This window comes from Pipistrellus hanaki (genome assembly GCF_964339955.1).
Source record: "Pipistrellus hanaki genome assembly, chromosome: 7".
In the NCBI taxonomy this organism is placed as follows: domain Eukaryota; kingdom Metazoa; phylum Chordata; class Mammalia; order Chiroptera; family Vespertilionidae; genus Pipistrellus; species Pipistrellus hanaki.
Genome location: NC_140509.1, coordinates 75,401,005 through 75,421,531, shown reverse-complemented (window position 1 = coordinate 75,421,531; position 20,527 = coordinate 75,401,005). Strand labels below are relative to the sequence as shown.

General features: G+C 32.3%; 1 protein-coding gene and 1 long non-coding RNA gene across 16 annotated transcripts in view; one reads left to right on the top strand and one right to left on the bottom strand.

The window, feature by feature from the left end:
* Positions 1-6,639, top strand: part of LOC311625434 — a 35,831-nt gene extending 29,192 nt beyond the window's left edge. For both annotated transcript variants that reach the window (XR_014795501.1, XR_014795502.1), the window contains one exon: positions 636-6,639. This is a non-coding gene — a long non-coding RNA (uncharacterized lncRNA). The remainder of the gene's footprint in view (positions 1-635) is intronic.
* The window catches only part of TRDN (triadin), a 241,099-nt gene that overhangs the window by 149,131 nt on the left and 71,441 nt on the right, over positions 1-20,527 (bottom strand). For 12 of the 14 annotated variants that reach the window (XR_014795499.1, XR_014795500.1, XM_084889625.1 and 9 more), the window contains exons 6-9: positions 20,025-20,078; positions 17,899-17,958; positions 13,230-13,412; positions 6,674-6,733 (exon numbers count right to left, since the gene is read on the bottom strand). Coding sequence is in view for 12 of the 14 variants with exons in the window: in XM_084889625.1 (XP_084745751.1) it covers positions 6,674-6,733; positions 13,230-13,412; positions 17,899-17,958; positions 20,025-20,078 (357 nt within the window). In the remaining 2 variants the exon portion in view is untranslated. Of the gene's footprint in view, positions 1-6,673; positions 6,734-13,229; positions 13,478-17,898; positions 17,959-20,024; positions 20,079-20,527 lie in introns of those variants that run through there. The other 2 variants (XM_084889628.1, XM_084889626.1) reach the window with 2 other exon arrangements.

Below are 20,527 nucleotides of genomic sequence, written 5' to 3'. Positions count from 1 at the left end.
CACAGCCATGGGGACCCCAGATGCAATGGAATAATGGACTGCAACTAGTCTAATGCTGTACTTGACCTTGCTCCAACATGGAATGGAAACTCTGGCCACTGGCTTTGCCCTTAGCTTTACTGAAATCCAAGCTATACTTCTTCTATTACTGAACTAAGGGAAATGGGACTTTGGATGTAATTCCACAGAAATAAAGCTTTCTACCATATCTCATCATCTCTTGGGGGCTCTGGAAATTTTTATTCCAGCGGTACCCCAAGAACCCCAATTTCACTAGCAATGGGGAGAAGATGGGATATGCTTTCTCTGATAACAGTTTTGTAGCAAACTTCCATAGTAAAAGAGAAAGCAAAGAATTGTGGAAGGAGGAATTGTACATATATTATTTTATTTTATAATTTTAAAAACTTTAAGAATTAAACTCTATAAGGAAACGCAGACTCAATGGTTAAAACTAAAAATACACAGACAGAGAATTTAAATCCTGGCCTGTATGACCCCACAGTATGTTCTCCTGGTTTTCAGTATGCTATCAGGGTCCATAGGAACCAATTAGTTTTTTAGTTTCTTTTTTCAAGTAATTGTAATTATTTGTAGAGACTGACATGTCTTATCTTTTTTTTTCTTTCTTATAGGTCTTCCTAGGAACAAAGAAAAACATTACCTATTTTTTAAACATAATAAAATGCATTCTCTCTTGTAATCACCATGCGGCACCATTAAGCAATTTAAAAATCCAGGACCCATTATGAAATTTTCATGATCTATTTTACCTATACCTTGAAATTTTTCTATTTTATAAACTTGGGAATTATTTTATTATTGCATTATTACTCATCAATTCTTCCCAACAATGCCAAAAAAGACTAAAATAATAAAAAAAGAAATAATGATGAATTGTTAAGAAGGATGTTGCAATTGTAAAATAGTTATATAAATCAGTATTATCTCATTTGTTGTCTCACATGTTAAGTATTGCATCATCATTGAAAAAGGCATAACAGAAGTTTGAAGGCATTTATACTTTTAGTTTCATTGAACACAGTTTAGAATTTAAAATTTTTTCCCCATCCATAACCGCAAAGAAAATTGACAGAGGAAGATGTTTCAGTTATTAGATGAATCAGAAAATGAATGCAAAAAAGACTAATAACAGGATGCTAAACTTTAATGATTAGGGAAATTGAAAATGCTCACTCAAGTGAAATCTCATTTCATGAATCTTCAAATGACGATGTATTTTCTCAAATTCAAGAATCAAGTGAGCAATACATTTCAAAGAACAAAACATGAAATATGGCATCTTCATTTGATTAGTCTTTTAATTGGACTTTATCATGCAATATTTTGTGACAAGGATATGAACAATCTAATTTTGTTAAAAGGGTATGTCCAGTGCTCTTTCATCTCTTATAAATTCAGTGTGCCAAAATTTACGATTTTTAAATATACAAATGCTGTAGAAATGTGAAGACAGGTAATAGAAGGCACTTGCTAATGTATAAATAAAAAATCATTGGATTTATCATTCTAATTAATGTTTACAAATTGAAATATGAAAAGTTTGCACATATGAAATAAAAATGACATATTTTTCCAACAAAATAATGAGCCATCAAAGATTTTAAAAATCAACTGTTGCATTTTGATGATGTAATTAATAATATACTAGAACCTAGTAAATATGAGTTTGAAATCTGGAAGTAGTATCTATAAATAAATACAGTGAAATTTTATTCATGATAGCTGATGAGCAGTCAGTTTTTTTTGAAAATGTTTCTAGTTTGGAGTTTATGAACCTTCAATATTAGGAAATTAATGAAATAAACATTTAGCTTTGCTATGCTTAAGTTCTTATGAAAATTTTGCTATTCTTTTATTATTACTTCTGTAACAATTTTCAAATGCTTTAAAATATTTGAAAAACAACAACATTAAGAAGTCCAAGTAGTATTTGAAGATCATTATTTATTCCTAGTATACTGAGATTAATATGTAAATTTTCTGAGCCTCTATTGCATACTTATCAAGTTACCTATAGTTATAAAATTATTTATGACATCATATCTTATTTCTAGACTATCAACTTGCTGAAGAAATTCAACAAATACCAGTGAGTATACTACATAAAAACTCCCAACTCTTTTGTTTTGTGAAAATAAATGGATGTTTGGAACTAAATTGAGTATACATTTATGAGGCAGTCTTTTTTTTTGGAGGAGAGGAAAGTATGGCTGAATTGTACTTAATCTTCTCCACTACAGCCAATTAAGTTTTGAAATTCATTGAATTACACCATTAAATAACAGTTAATATAATGCAATTACATTTGTCCTCTTATCAACAGGATCAAGCCAGAAATTCAGTTATATACCACTGAATTTTAAGAAAAGGATCTTAATAAAATGAGAGCACTAGCATTCCTTGAGGCTCTTTCTAGCTATGGAATTGGAATACAGGCTGCCAACGAATACCTTACTATAGTCAGAGAAAATTTTGAAAAGTGAATACCTTCAACTTTAAGAGGCATAGAAAATGGAATAAATTATCTTGACGTGAATTCTTGGCTCAAGTCAAACTGAGATAGTAGTTAGAATTCCAATGGTGGGGTAACTTCTAAGGAATAAACATTAACTTGTATTGAACTTTAATAATGGTGGTTACAGAGATGAAAAGCTGAATAAAGTGTTAAAAATCACTAAGCCAAAGCACACTAACCCTGGATCTTGTACTCGCCATTTAAATTGATTTATTTATCTAGAGTTAATATAAAGAGTTCTGTGAGCCATGTGATTTCTTACTTATAGAAATTTGTGACTTGGTTGACTCTGTCCAGTGATGCATGCAATTCATTTGAGCCATGTGGAAGTTGATGAATAGGAAATATGAAAATGCCTAGCAACATCGTGATTTTAAAAAAAATAACCTACCTAAATAAAAATGAATTAAAATTAAACAAAAACAAAGAAAAAAAACAAAAAACAAAAACTGTTGATATGGTTGCAACTGTTGTTATAGCTTTCACTTAAGGAAAAAATGTACATAGTGTCAAAAAGAAAATTAGAGTTAGTGGAATGTTATAAAGAAAAATCAACTTTGAAAATCTAAAATAATTTATCTTGACCATCTGTACTATCAATTTCTAAAAACTAAAAAGAAATAAACACACACACACAAAAAAAAACACACACAAACAAACAAACAAAAAAAACACTTATGAACTGAGTCTCAGTATTGTAACTAATGTTTGTCTTGACCAATTTTAATACTTATCTTATAAGATAATGACAACTAGAGTACATTAGGCCTAAGGTAAAAAGTAGGAGTTACCAGCTTCAAAACAGCCACCATATGATGACTGGATCTCTCTCTCTTTCTTGCTCTCTCTTGCTCTTTCTCTCTGGCTCTTGTTCTCTCTCACTCTTGTTCTCTCTAGCTTTCCTTTCCTCTCTCCTCCCTAAGATAGAATATGGACAATTAAAAATAACTCATCATATAACATTGACCAATAGAGGGATTGTTAGGTCATTAAAAGACAGCAAAAAGAGAGTATTTCTGGAGTGGGGATTTCTTCAAGTGTCCACAATATCCCTAAAGTATACATTTAATATATATCTACTCCAATTGCCATATGATCCCACATGAGTAGCATATGCTCACTTTCAAGATTTAAGGCTTCTTTTTCTTTTCTTTTTTCAACTTAATATAGAGTGAGTCAGTACAGGATAATTTTAGAGACAATAAAATGATATGATCCTTATACATTATGTTAGTTTATTAAAATAATCCCTGTAATTGAGATGGGGATTGTTATGATAGAGAATCAGAAAGAACAATTCAGTTCATCTTCAGGTATATAGACAAAAATCTTCGCTAAAAAATAAAATTAACTCTATCATAGAAATATTTTATTTAATAGGATAAAAAGGGTGAAACTTGGGACTTAACATCATGGTGTCAACATACTTCATTAATAAGATTTTGGGTTTTTTTTTAATCCTCACCTAGGGCTATATTTTTTGAGAGAGAGAGAGAGAGAGAGAGAGAGAGAGAGAGAGAGAGAGAGGGAGAGGGAGAGAGAGATATGAAAGATTAACATTGATTGGTTGCCTCCTGACAGAGGAATCAAATCCGTAAGGGAAGATGTTCCAACCAACTGAACCAGCTGGTCAGAGCTTAATAAGGTTTTTCAAATTTGAGCTGTAACTTGGACTGTTTTTGAGGGTGTGACAATATTATGCAAAGGAAATACTGTATCCCGGAGGGAAAAATCAAATTATAGTTTTAAAAACTCATTACCAGTCATTAATAACGAACTCTAGCTAAACAATAACAGGTGTTCCATTAATCCCCAGCAGAAGCAGATGGGAGCACAAATGTTTTCTAAAGAGTGGATACGTGCAGAGCAATAAACTTGGCCGGAATTGTTTTCTTCTCCAATTGTCAGTCAAAGTCAAAGTCTTATCACTTGCATTTTCTCAAATTAATAAGCCCAGATTAAATCTTACTTCTCACTTCTTACTTTTCAAAATACAAGCCATATTTTGTGCTTGCTAACTCTATCTTGTGAATTATATCACCAACAAAGACAATATTATTCATCTTCCTCCTGTACATTTATGAAGATCTATATTATTTGTTACATGAAACAATGGGCGTGCTATACCATACAGGTTTTCCTTCTCCAGATTCTTCCATTCCATGCCTCGCCTCACAAGAAATACTGATTTACATATTCTTTAATTCTGTATACATTACAGCAACAAACCTTCAAAAGTATCAATGTACGTGGATGAAATAAATTAAGAAGGCAATTGGAAAGTCAATGAATGGTTTTTGGAAATCTATAACAATTCAGAATTATTTTCAGGAGTTAGGATATTACATAGTAGTACTATAGATCTGAACTCATGGCTGTTCAGAGAATGTTCACATGTGACTATCCCTATATTGTCCATAACTAAATCCTCCTTAATTTTTGCAGAGATGGTTTTACTGTTCCTTCTAACCCTAATCTGTTGTTAAATTTTCAGAAAGAAATGATTGGCAGCAGGACTATTAAGCTATTAGTATCTCTCACTGAAGTGGGCAGCAAACCTGTCATCTAAAAGTGAATTAATGGTGTTTATAGACCTATACTTGTCAATGTTGAGAAACCCTCTTATTAGGACCCTCACCCCAATAGGCAGAGATAAAATGAATGAATTAAAAGGATACGGTCATAGTAGCATTTTGTTGTACATCTACTAGATGCTTTGTCAACCATTCTGCAAGGTTGTTATTGTGATCACAATTTAAAATGTATGAACACTAAAGATCAGGTGGAATTCAATGATTTGTTCAAGGTCCAATGTTAGAAAAGGAGGGTGTCAAGAATTATGTCTATATTTGTGTCTAAAAGCCTCTGTTTTCACTACATTAAACTATCTTCCTAAATGTTTCCATTTACATTTATTGCAATACAATACACAAATGTTAACATTAATCTTTCTACTGAAAGAGTCAACATATTTTTCAGTATTTTCCCTCTCATTTCAGTTTCTAATTCATTAAGAAAGTAAAGAAAAATAAGAAGATGAAGAGGGAGAGGAGGAGGAAGAGGAAATCTACTTGAATATGTTATTAGAATTAACTAACTTTTCCTGAGAGCCAAAGTATATTTGTTTTAGATATGATGCATCTTTTTGCCAATATATGCATAAATTATGATACATTTTTAGAAAGTTTTCCACAAAAATACTTGAGAAACCAAGATATAGTTTTTTTCTTAAATAGTCTGCTTCCATTACGTTAAGGTATATTAGCGCCTTCCTTAATAATACCAACTTCAGAGAAATGTTTCCCCAAACATTAACATGGTACCCTGGTACCATCAATTTCTAAATCTGCAGAAGGCATAGTACAAGGCAACTCTCCTTTGACTTGGGGTGGTGAAAACACAATACAATGTACAGATGATGTATTATAGAATTGCACACCTGAAACATACACATTTTTAAACCAATGTCACACCAATATATTGAATAAATAAGTTTTAAAAAGACATAGCACAAGCAATCAAGTTATTCCTTCTTAATTAAGATGTTAATAAAGAACCCCTTGTTACATTCTGGGTAACAAGGATAGAAGAGATGATAGGTAAATTTTCTTAAGTAAAATATGTACTTCCTCATCGCATTGACTAATAACTCCAAGGTTGACTTTCTCCTTCAGTAGTTCTCTGGAGCAACTAAGCCAAGTTCACATGTGAGTGAGAAAATCAGTTTTGAAAACAAAGATTAAATATTTAAAATGTGATTGATTTTAATATAACTTTTGTGCGCTACTAAATAAAAATAAATAGTTTCATTGTTGGAGGTCCTTTATTCTAAATTTACCACAAATAAAACAAGATGATTCACCTCTTCCCTCCAAGATATTATTAAAGATATTAGCATTTTTATATGAAGATATTAGTAAATTTTTAGTTTTCAGCTAACTTCATTTATGATAGGCCATGCAGTAATACAAAGTAAAATTAAAGGTCCTAATGCAAGTTATTATTTCTTTTTATACTTTTAGTCTAGATCTACACACGCATTATGCAATATAAAAAATACACTTTAGTACATAAAAAAGCAGACTAGAAACAAAGACTATTAAAACAGACAAGTATAAGATTTGTTTGGAATACCTGGTTTTAAATCCCCATGGACAAACATGTCAATCATATATCGACAGAATGCATACTGATCTGACAAGAGTAGAAAGAAAAAAGAACAATGAAAAAATGTCATCAACACCTTTCTTTTTTCTAGGGAGACATGGTTTAACAAAACAAACAAAATAGCTCAATTCTATTTTAGTTACTACAATTCTGTGAAGGAATAATTTGCACTTATATGAACACACTGGGGGATAAAAAGACATAATAAACATACTGTTCCATTTATTCTATACAAAAAGAATAACTTGAAAAAAAAATTGAAACAGACTAGTTTAGGGTATCATTATAGTGTTGTTTTTAAAAATCAAAACCTCTTTGATCAATTTTATTACAGAAACCATCATATTAAAGCAATTTTTCTCATTGTCCATGTTCTCAAAAATGAAACAGAAGTTTTACAAGAGGAAATTGTTTTCAACTTGGAATGTTTTACCAAATATTCACTCCCAGACAATTCACTTCTGCTAATTGTCTAAATGGAGCAGCAGAGAATTGTCTGGAAAAGGCAAGCAGGAGAACTAACCCCTTTGCAATCTGTGAGGGGTCCTCTGCGTTGAAATGCTCTTAATTTAGGAGCAAATCAGTAAGGGCAGACTTATAGAACCAAATAATATCACTGTTAAGCTAATTAATTCAGTAATTTTTATTACAAGGGCATTTTATAATCTTGAATGGCCTAATAGCCATTCAAGATTATAAATGGAAGAAGTAATAAAGAGAAAAGCATAGGATTTGAGAATTTGGAGCAGGCTTTGTTTAAATGATTTTAGAAGTTTGTTTTCTATTCCTTCTAAATCAAATACATTGCACTGAACTTTAAATTCTCAGGAAAGTTTATTGTAGATTCTGATGAGGTCATTTCCACCCAAATCTCAGTTGATGAATCATTCTACAAGTTTTACCATATCTTCTTTCAAGTTTGCATATTGTGAAATGAATCTTGTTCAAGATGATTTACATTTCATGTTTCTAAACAGGCATCTTATCCAACAAATCCAAAGGCAGCTTTAGGACCAAGAGAGTTTATTGAATATATACAACATGATACATCCTTAAGTGCTCCAAATTATGTATAGTAAGCATGAAATAATAAAACTTGTTACTACAAAAATACACATAGAAGAACTTCTGTAAACCTCATTCTTTTTAAAGTATTATCAGTATTGAGTACTTCATTTTATTATGAATCTAACAAATCTTTGAAAAAATAATAAATGTAATTATTGCAGCTATAGAAATACAAATTTTTGTTAATATCTAAATATGAATAGGCCAAAATTATTAGTTTTCAAAAATTTGCACGTATTTTGACTGTTGTATTGGAGCACACTTTCACACAGGTGAGGTGTGGAGGGGGAGGGAGGCTAGTTGTCAGATCAGCTCAGGAATCTGTTTGCTCCTGGACTCACTGAGAGTAATGGCCAAGCTTTCAGAGCCCGAGACCTGGAAACCCTCTGGTACAGGAGGGAAGTAAGATTAAGGTAGAGAGCATTTCTCTTTTCTGGACATAACTTCTTCCTGAGAAAAATTCCAACATGGGCAATTTGGCTCTAAGATACAGCTAAAGCTTATTTCCTTTAAAGAGTAAATCTGAGGTTGGGCAAGTGTGGGCTTCCTGAAATGATTGCTTTGCCCTTTGTTGCAGTAGCGGAAGTGTCTGGAATCTTTTTAGATGTGTCCTTCCTGCAACTCAGAAGTAGTTCTCTAAGGGCAATATCTATATTGAAAAGATGGAAAATTTGTTCCAATCAGGTTTCTGGGTCCCATCACCCCAAACATTATAATTTCATGGGTCTGGACGCAAGGAACATACATTTTTATTTTAGCAAACCACTCAGAAGAGTTTTATTAGACCACATTTTGAGAATCGCTGATCTAAAATCTCTCTTTTCCACAATGATTTCTAGTGACATTACAGCTTTTGCAACACAATGGAGAGTGCATGTCCTACATTTAGAGTGGAGGAGCTACTTGGGATGTGAAGGATTCAACAGCCCTCATAAATGAAATACTGCTCTCTGCTCCGAGCTGTGGTGGGATATAGAAGAGTGTACTGAAATAAGTCTTTATGCTTCAAAGTTTTCCTTTTGGTGACAGTGTAATGTGAAAAGCCAATGTTAAATTATTACCCAAGTAAAGTGCTTATATAGTATTTATTACACCACATATTTTATGGATCCAAAAGTCATTCATTTAATTAATGCACCAATAGTCCTAGGAGCTTCAAATTTGAAAAAGAAAATCACTTATACATTCTAAGAATTTTTATTTTTTAATAAAGAAAATTATTTGAGTTACAAAACTTAGGCAATTTCTGATATATTTAAAATTTGTTATGATCCTGCCTTCTAATGGCACCAACGTATCAATAGGGGCATGAGAAATATATTTTTAGGATACTTTAAATTAGACATTTTCAATATTTTAAATTCGGATGCCTATTTCCGCCGGTCCTCGGCTTTGAACTTTTTAACAATGAGAATTCTAGGCAATTATATTTGGGGCAGTCCCCTGTGTATCTCTTTCACCTGTCTCAGGATAGAGCAAAACCAGGATCTTTCAACTCTGAAAGATTTATTTTATACAAATGTTTTTAAATACAACTCAAATTTTAAATAGAAAAAAATTTTCCTATAGAAAACCTGAACTGTCTATCATTCATTCAAAGTTAGTCATTAATAATTCACATAAGTTAATTTCCATTTGGTCATTACTTTTTTTTTTTTTCCCCCTCAAATGAATATCCTTCTAGGGATAACACACACTGCCCATTTGTTTCTCTCCTTGATTCTCAGGGTGCAGTGATGGGTGTCACTCAGCTGGTGCCTTGTCAAGTTCCCTGCAGAGTGGCAACTGAGAGAAAATGCATTCTGGGTGCAGAATGTCAGCAGAAAGGAAATTTTTAAAAACTCTAATGAGGATGGGCACCTGTGCTTTGTGCTCTATAGCAGATTCACATTAGCTATACTTTGTCTTCCTGTCACAAATATTTAGATAGTCATTAAAAAAGGAAAGAAGGAAGAAAGGAAGGAAGGGAGAGAGGAAGGGTGAGAGGAGGGAGGGAGGTAGGGAGGGAAGGAGGGAAAGAATGAGCAAACTGTGGGGAGGTTTGATCTTTCCTTCCCAGCGGATTTGCCACAGACTATCAGAAAATCAGGGAGCAATGCCTGCTCATCTCAACCCTTCTTACCCTACTTTAAATAGGTTAAGATTGTACATACAGAGTAGATTATACCACAGTAGTTTGTGGTAGGTATGTACATACTTATGAATCTTATTCCCAATGCTTTAAGTAGGAATATATTGCTTATATATTTAACAATAAGAATAACTACAAATGAATATGCAGGTATATGCATGTATATTATACAGGGGTAGGCAAAGTTAGGTTTATAGTCATGAGTACGCAAAACACAGAGTTTATTCTTGTATTATTTATTATTGTTTTGTTTATTTGTATTGCAACTATAAATCTACTTTTGCCCACCCTGTATAATTAAATAATTGTCAGTAAGTATGTGTACTCCATGTAAAAATATCTTTCCATGAGTAAAAGACCTGTGGGACTTATTTATTAAGAAAGAATTATTTAGAAGTTTGTATGAAAAGAATAACTCAAATTAATTAGGCCTAATTTAAGCTAAGGAAATAAATATCCCCTTGCCCAAAAGAGAACTATCTCAATAATTTCACTAAATCAGCAGGTCCAGAGTCTCAAAATCAAAGCCACCTCACAGATTATTTAAAAAACACTGTCTTTGTTATGTTTACCTGAAATGATTATGTGATTAGTTTTTATAAATAAATACTCGTAAAATTTTGCTTATTTAAAAAACACACATTTATGTGTCTGACCAGGTATTAGAAGTTAAAGTTTTGATGACTTACCTAATGAAACATTTATTTAATTGATGGAAGCAGGTCTCAGTAAGGGGCTTTACTTTAGCAAATGCACTTGTTTAGCTTATAAAATAATATTTGTGGTTTTGCTTCTAACATTAAGTAAAATTTGAATGTCCTTTTAATATTATAGATAAGTAGCTCTTCAATAAAAACAGTAGAATGAGCCCTAATCGGTTTGGCTCAGTGGATAGAGTGTCAGCCTGCAGATTCAAGGGTCCCAGGTTTGATTCCAGTCAAGGGCATGTGTGTTGGTTGCAGGTGAATCCCCTGTGGGGGGTGTGCAGGAGGCACCTAATTGATGTTTCTTCTCATTGATGTTTCTAACTCTAATGTTATATTTAATAATCCTTTTTATTGATGGAAATAAAATACAGGTGACCAGAAAAATATATATTATTTAAAATGTTCTAGGGATATGTCTCCATCAGTAATATAAGCCCCTGCCCTGTTGGCATGGCTCAATGGTTGAGCATTGAACAGGAGGTCACAGTTCAATTCCTGGTCAGGACACATGCCTGGGTTGCGGGCTTGATCCCCAGTAGTGGGGCATGCAGGAGGTAGCCAATCAGTGATTCTCTCTCATCATTGATGTTCCTTTATCTTTTCCCCTCTCCCTTCCTCTCTGAAATCAATAATAATAAATAATAATTCTATATAATAAAAGAATAATATGCAATCAGAGACCCAATCAGAGCAGGCTGGCTGGACCTCACCAATGCATGAATTTGTACACCTGGCCTCTAGTAATAATATATGTTTCATCCAAAACCCAAATATGCTAAACATGAACATTAAAAGTGTATTCATGTTTCTAGTTAAGTTCTCAGCTTGATACTTGGTATGTTTCAGCAGATTATTTTCTTTTTTTAAAGGAAAATTTAAAATTTAAAGTATTTTAGGGGATTGATAATCATTGTAAATAAACATATAATAAATCAGAAGATTAATTTTCCTGTTTTCTATCACAATAAAATAATCTATTCAAAATATTTTATCTCTATTTACTACAAATTTGATTCTGGTCAAGGGCACATGCCCAGGTTGGGAGGTTGGTCCCCAGTAGGGAGAGTGCAGGAGGCAGCCAATCAATGATTTGCTCTCATCCTTGATGTTTCTATCTACCTCCTTCTCTCCTTTACTCTCTGAAGTCAATAAAAATATATATATTTTAAAAATTATGTGGCTAACTAAAAAAATTATTTTTTTAACTTTTACCTTTTATTACTTTCCTTCTTTTTCCCTTTAATTTTTTAATATAAATCAAAGTTTATAAATATTGCTTATAAATTCAGGGGAAATGTGGTTTAAAAGTAAATGTAAAAATAGATTGCAAAAACAAATATCATATATCTCACTTACACGTGGAATCTACAAAAAAAAAGCGTGGAATGCAAATTTTATATCTTACACCTTATAATGGGAAAACAATTTTCAATTTCACCATTCAAATTACAGCGGGGAAAGTAGGGAAGTATGGGGGAGATAAGAGATCAACCTAAGGACTTATATGCATGCATATAAGCATAACCAATGGACGTAAAACTCTAGGGAGGGAGGGCATGAATGGTAGTGGTAAGATATGTACACATATAATACCTTAATAAAAAAATGGGGGAAAAAGTTGTAAAATATTTTAATGAAAATATTCCAGAAGCCACTTCTTAATTTTAGTCCTCAAATAAAATTATTCAAAACTACAGGAGCAGAGAGAAATGTTATTTTGCAATAATCCTGAGAAACCTGTGCAGGAATAGTCCCTACAGAGCAGATCCCACATGCTGGATGGGGAATCTCCGTTGTGTAGCAGATGGAGCCAGAAATGGATTTAGGGAAGGACAGATTCAATAAGGGACAGAAATGTGAGTCAATGGGCCTTCAGCTGCCCTCTTAAAACTCCATTATTTTACCTTTACGTAGCACCTTTCCATAAAGAATTTCAGGTGTATATTTCACCTCCATTTAAATGCTTCACTAGCATTTCTACCAGTAGGGATGTAAGTTTAACTTCAATCTCGCTGAAGAACCATACAATATGCCAGATAAAGAGCTTTTCAAAGTCATACACTTAGTCATAGAAGTTGGCAAAGAACCCTGAGAGTTCTCCCAAACCTTTCTGCCTATAAAATTAAATGATTTTAATAACTTAATGTATATTCTAAATTATATGCTGTTATAGAGGCAAAAGAAATGTATGAATAGTTTTTCTATATAATTGAACATAGACCCCTTAAATTACTCCTTAAGAATTATTATTTTTCTTGGGCTGTTTTTCTTCAAAGAGTAGAGCATCTACAATGTTTGCTCCACATCTTAATAGGACTCTCTTATCTTGAGAATTCAACATGTATCACCAACCTTTAAAGCACTTCACATACTAACTCAAATTCTCTTTTAAAAACACTTCAAAGTGCATCTTTAGATATGTAGACACATTTGGGTATTTCTAGAAATAAATTTTAATCTCCACTTTATTATATTTCTATCCAGGTGTATTTACTTATACAAATCTTTTTCCCCATTTGGTATCTGATCTCAGTCTTTTTCAGATTTTAGTTTCACTGTATCTGCTTCTTGCCCAATACTCTCTTACAACCTCCAGCTGCCATGTCTGAATGTTTACCTTTCTGTTCATGCTTGGGCACAGCTACAGCCTCTTTCTCATCCTTCCCTTTGGGCTTAGGTGATGTTTTCTGTGCTTCTTTTCCTTTCGCAGCTGATTGCTTCACTTTCTCTTGCTTCCCACCTTTCGGTTCCTTTTTAGTCTTTACTTCAGTCTTTTCTTTAGTCTTAGTTTTCTTCTCTTCTGTATAGGTTTTTAAAAAGTTGGTTTATTTTTGTTCACTTACCAACACAGCATTTCATATTTCACTGGTTGTTAAGAACAATTTAAAAAGAAAAAGAAAAGAAAAAACAATAGAAAAATAGTATCTCTGAGATAAATACTTGACACAAATGCCATTATCTGACTTTTACAGCACTTTGGGAGTGCCATGTTAGAGTAATAAGACAAAGGACTCTTTCTTAATTTGCACATGAACACATCTTTTCTAGGTAGTTAGGAACTTAGTATATCAAGGAGGTATTGCAAATATGCAGGGGATGTGTATACAGGTATGTTCCATGAAAGGCAATGTTCAAACCAAAAAGCCCAATAAAAGAGATCATACACAAAAATAACCTCAAAATGGATAAAGGACTTAAATGTAAGACAGGAAATCATAAAAATACTAGAGGAATCCACAAGCAGCAAAATCTCAAATATATGCCGAAGCAATATCTTCACTGATACAGCTCCTAGGGCAACGCAAACTAAAGAGAAAATAAGCAAATAGGACTACATCAAAATAAAAAGCTTCTCTATAGCAAAAGAAACCATGAACAAAACAACAAGAAAGCCAACTGCATGGGAGAACATATTTGCCAATGTTATAATCAATAAGGGTTTAATCTCCAACATTTACAGGGAACTCATACAACTTGACAAAAGAAAGATAAACAACCCAATCAAAAAATGGGCAAAGGACCTAAATAGACACTTTTCAAAATAAGAAGGAAGGAAGGCCAAGAGGCATATGAAAACATGCTGAAAGACACTAATCATCTAAGAGATGCAAATCATCTCATAACCCTCAAAATGGCTATCATCAACAAATGACAAGTGCTAGGGAGGATGAGAATAAAAAGGAACCCTTGTGCACTGCTGGTGGGAAAGCAGCCTGTTGCAGCCACTGTGGAGAACAGTATGGAGTTTCCTCAAAAAACTAAAGATGGAACTCCCATTTAACCCAGTGATCCCACTTCTAGGAATATATCCCAAGAAACTAGAAACTACCAATCAGAAAGGATACATGCACCCCTATGTTCATAGCAGCACAGTTTACAAGAGCTAGGATTTGGAACCAGCCTAAGTGCCCATTGGCAGATGAGTAGATTAAAAAACTTCGGTACATGTACACAATGGAATACTATGCTGCTGTAAAAAGGAAGGAACTCCTACCATTTGCAACAGCATGAATGGAGCTGGAGAGCATTATGGTAAGTGAAATAAGTCAGTTAGAGAAAGGTAAATATCACATGATCTCACTCATTTGTAGATTATAATGAACAACATAAACTGATGAACAAAAACAGATCCAGAGACAGAGAAGCATATGTCAGATGCTCAAACCTCAGAGGGAAGGTAGGGGAGGGTGGGGGTAAGAAGGAGAGATCAACCAAAGGACTTCTATGCATGCATATAAGCATAACCAATGGACACAGACAACAGGGGTTGAGGGTGAGGGCAGGATTGAGGGAGCAATGGGGGGATAAGGACACATTTGTAATACCTTAACCAATAAAGGGAAAAAAAGAGAGATAAGATAATTTTGTTTCACAACTGATTATCTTAACAGTGTTCAAGAGACTGAACTATCCACATAGCATTTTTTAAACGTAAAATTAGTTGCAATGATGATGGCTAAAAGGGATAAAACAATAAAATTCATTAAAGGATGACTCAGATATTCAGTTTTTAGTACCTTGACTTTAAAGAGACATAAAGAGAGCAGAAATTAATATATTGGCTCCTGTAAATCTTAAGTCAGAAATAATAATTATATTGACTTTTAAGCACTTAAATGTATCTCAATAGACAGAAAAGGCTACAAATTAGAATATGTATGAATATGCATTAATTATAATATATACACATATTTTATATACAAACATATTTTTAATGTGCTATTATGAGGAAGAAAACTGGGAATGTGAAATAATCATTCTGTGAATCTTTCAATTATTTTTTAAAGAGCAGTAATAATATAGCACACATTTGTAAAAGATTGTTTATAATAGATACAGCATATTGGACATCATTTATTGTAAGAGATCATACATAATCACTAGACATCAAAATAAGTCTACTGCAATGTAATTTATCAATGTAATGGCTAGCTTTTATTGTCACTCACGTTGAAGAATTTGATGAAAATATTATAATCAAGTTTCTTGACTTTAGTACACTAAACAATGATTTGAAATTAAGACAAAATAATATTGTAAAGTCCAGTGAAGAATAAAGAGAAGAATGAAAATGATAATGCCTGATATTTACAAAACCAGAATGGTTTTGGGTATTTCATTTTCTTAAATGGACCAGCATCTCTCAGAGCTCCATTCCTCAGAAACTTTACAGGAAGATGCTGATACTGTGTTAGGGACAGGGGATATTCCTATGATCAAATAAATTTGCAATCACAAAGTTAAGCCGGTTTCTTTAAAACTTCTCAATGCTGAAGTGTCTTAAGCATCTTCAAGGAAGGGAGTTATACCAAGCTCTCTTTTCCAAGCTACCTGACCTTTAAAAATCTCATTGAAAATCATTCAACTGCCCCACAAACTTCTAATGTCTTTGTGGCTCCTGTGACTATTCAATTGTAGATTTTCTTTTATTCCTTTAAACCATTTCTAAATCTCCTTTGTTAGTTTCTGCTCTTTCCTACCACAGACTCATTTCAGTGACTGAAAGCATCAGCTCTCTGCAAATCACTTTAAATCAAAATCATTCCAGAAGCCCACAACAAGCATTCAGTAGTTTCTGCCTGGGGAGAAAGTTACACTCAGATGGCCAACAGCACGCAAGACATACAACTCATATATATTCACCTAACAAATCCCGCCAGAGAGCTCATTGTGACCTAGGCTCAGAGCTAGTTTCTGGAGCTCTGATGATCAGCAGGATAATCTTATCTGAAACATGTTTAGAAGAGCATTTAAAACCATGCCATATTGAGCCCGATCCTATCTCTCTTTGCATAGCATTTTCCCAACAGTTTCTTCTTCCACTGGACTGCTTTCTTTTTCTTGAATATCTCATGTATTTTCCATGTGTCAAACATTGCTACAAAGCATTCTCTATATTTCCCATGTTTCCCCCATATATGAATTCCTTTGTGTTAAATTCATATACAAGTGGCGTTGCCACTATTTATTAATCATTAGTTCACTTGAGCTTCAACCAAAATGGCATATGCAATAGAGAACCAAAATGAGAATCAGACTTTCTTTCATCCATCTTAACTTCAATAAAATGATGTTTGGTTATCTCATTGAAAAAATTTAGTAAAATATATATCTGTCTCAAATACCTAATTATTGATATTATATAAATAAACACATTAAATTTTGAAAACAGATTACAATTTTCATCTAAATGATTCATTCATCCATTGAAAATGATGCATTGAGATTTCTAAACTATGATGATCACATAAAACCTATATTTTAATAGTTCATATTGAACTATCAATTAAATTTTATATTTTCCTAATATCAAACCACTGGTAGACAAATTTAGCATAGTAAAGTTAATACATACATTCCTCCAAAATAGTTTACATTAATCATGTATTTGCTTTTGGGGAGTTTAGTATTAAGAACTTGGGGCTTCAATGCTTAAAATATTAATAAAAATTTATGATTTACTTTTTCTTCATAAAAAAAATCCTGAATTAAAATCTTCTAAAAAATCAAACTCAATGTGTGTAATACTGGCCAAAAGCTATAAACCTTATTGTCATAGTAACAAATTACCTAAAACATCTAATTGAAACAACATTCATTTAATATCTCCTGGTTTTCATGGTTCAAAAGTATTGGCACCATGTGGCTCAATTACATTCTCTTTTTAGTGTCCACGAGGCCAAAATCAAGTTATTAACAGAGTAGCATCTCTTACAGAGGCTCTGGGAGGAATGGGCTTTCACACTCATTCATTGTGCTGTAGAATTTTTTTCACACTTTCCATGAGGCCTCCTCAATTTTTTTTTTTTTTTATCTAAAGGATGTTTAGGAGAGCAATAAAGGTTAAGTTCTTCTGACACTTCAAATCTTTCTCTTTTGGCCCTTCTCTAATGTTTTTAAAAGTTCATGAAATTACATTGAGGTCAATGGATAATATAGGAAAATTTCTGTATTTTATATGAATTTTAACTACTTCTGCAAACTCCTTTCTGCTATATATTGTAACATAGCCAATGGGATGACATAAGAGATGAAAGGCATGGGGTCCCAAACTCTGCCTACCACATATGGGAAAGTTCTTTATTCTCCTCTCAAAGTTTGAGGTGCTCAATTGTTTTATGTATTCAGTTTTATTACTCTTTAAATATTAAATTTAAAGTGTAAGGCCAAATTAACGTTTTATGTAAAGAAAACTCTGAATGTTTTCAATCATCCAGATGTTACCCAAAATGTAAACTTTAACAGAAAAAGAATTTAGTCATGAAAATAATCAAGAGAAAAGTTACCTTTTGCCATTGTCTTTGTTTCTGGTTTTTCTTTTTTCTCAGCTTTTTCCTTGTGAGTTGCTTAAACAGAAAATTTTATATTAGTACACACTTTTAATATTATAGATTTTAAAACTAAGTTTTCTCTTTATCTCAGACTTATAACCAACAAAATAATGAACTATTTCAAAGATTTATGACTTTAATGAGCTAACTCAGAAATAAAGAGCTACCAATGTAATATTTGAATAGACTCCAATTTTAAAGACTTGGAGTTAAGACTGAGATAGCATTTTGAATGCTAGTCTCAATCTCCTTTTTACTACTCCCAACAGGTAAAGTTTTTAAGACAAACCGACTTTATAAGAATTTGTTGAAAGATGTATAATTTTTCCATGGAGTACTTTTGGAGTAACAAAAAGAAATATTTAAATCAGGACTAGAGCTTTGATTAAGCACAGTATTTCTGGACAAGGCCACCACTGAATAATAGGTTTCACTGCATGCGGCTGTCTTATGCTTTGGCAAGATGTTTAGCTGCTCTGGTCGCTGCTTCCCAAATGCTCTCCACTCCAATGACACTTTGATGACCAAAACTTTTACCAAAAACTATCAAGGGACAGCAACTTTGGTAGATTACTATCCATAAAAATTAATCACATAAAACTACTAAGTACAACTTTTTAATTGAATAGTATTAAACATGATACCTGAAACAGTCCTTCACATTGTCTATGTAATAAATTAAGACAATATGAATTTATATTATTAACATAAATTATACTTGTACAGACAGGTAAAATCTTGTTTCTCACAAAATTTAAGTAAAGGAGTTTTGAGAAGTCCAACAGAATGTGCAAATTATTTTTGTAGTTCAGATACATTAAACTGTATGGTTTGGTAGTTTCCCAAATCACCATAGATTCCTCAATATATACTATATATTGAAGAAAATAATGTGAATTAAGTCTATCATAGAAAATTAAATGATAACATAGATTCCTAAATATCATAAAGGATTCTAGCAAAGGGAATTATCAGATAACAAGATAATTCGGCAATCTATGCATGCTGTGGATCTATAAATCAACTGAAATCTAACCCAAATATTCTAGGCATAATTCACTTTGAAACAATAGCAAAAAAACCCCTATAATTTTCTTTCACATCATACATTAAAATGGATTTTTGATGAATTAAAGTGAAATGTGCAAGTTTTTAAAACTTAGGTAAAATATTATTAACTATTGATTTAATCTGTGGAAAAAGATTTAAAAGCAGAAATACCAAAAGTAATATTAACCTATCCAGCTGCATGCAAATTTAGAAATATAAACACACATATTCACATATCATATCTAGTCCCACAGACAGACACCCTTACATTAACTACAAAACTGGAAAAAAATATTGAAAAGTGACAGACCAAGGATATATACCCAAATGACATGCACACATATTATCAGGAGAAATAGGTAATGAGTACTTGTAGTTACACCAGAAATATAAATTGCTAAAGTTCATACTTAACCCCCTGAATCTATAGATAACAAGCAGTTAACGTGAAAAAAATCTCTATTTAAATGCAGTTTTTTTTTAAGAGAATGAGGAAAGTATCCATTTACTGATATTGAAAGTTCTCTAGATAATATAGATAAATTATAAAAGTCAGAAACGAGGACATGGTAAATTTTGTGTGGAAAATATGGAGAAACAATAAATTATATTGTTTTATAAGTTCATGATGAAGCTCTGGAAGACACACATAAAACTTATGAAAGTATTTTTACTATGTATATGTATAGATAGGACGGAATAGGAACCTGGAGGGTGGGAATAAGGCAGGAAGCTTTTAACAATGTTTCTTTATACATTAAATAATGAATCTACATTGCATATTCTAAACAAATAAGACAAAAAATAAAAATTTAAAAAGTCTGGTCTAATAGGTAATAGAAGTAGCAATAGAGTTCAAGGATCTTAAGCATTTCATTTTCTTCAACCCAGAAATTATTCTTTTTTTGATTCAATTATAATAAAATTATCATAATATAAATAAATTTATGATAATATAAAATCTGATGTAAAGAAGAGGCCAAACAGGAAGGAACCAATGTCTAAAAATAGCAATAAGAAAAACACTATACCTTTCTTTTCAGGTTTTTCTTTTTCTTTTACTTTGTCTTTTTCTCTATGGGTAACTGGAAAGAAACAGACAATACTTTTTATTTAAGTAAACAGAATAAATGATGAGATGATTACATGGCAGTCTTTGATGTCAAAAACTTACTTTCTGCCTTTAGAAATCTTTTTTTAATTGGCATGAAGTTTTATAGAGAGGTTAAACCATTAAGATAATTATAGATTTATTTACTTCTATTTTTACTTTATAACAAAACTAGGTCTAGTTGCAAAGATAAGAATACCACTCAGCTTTCCCAAAATTTCAAGTTTAATTTAATTAAATGAAAAAGTTTTAACATTTCTTATACCATATATCAAAGGAGCCCAGCTCTATACTGGAGAAATGCCAAAAAATATGAGCATAAAAATTCAGGAGATAATATTTTGCAACTGAAGCAAAATATAACCAGCCTAAAGAGTACATGTTAATCTTCTCCAGAAACAATTCACAATGAAAGTTTTTGAA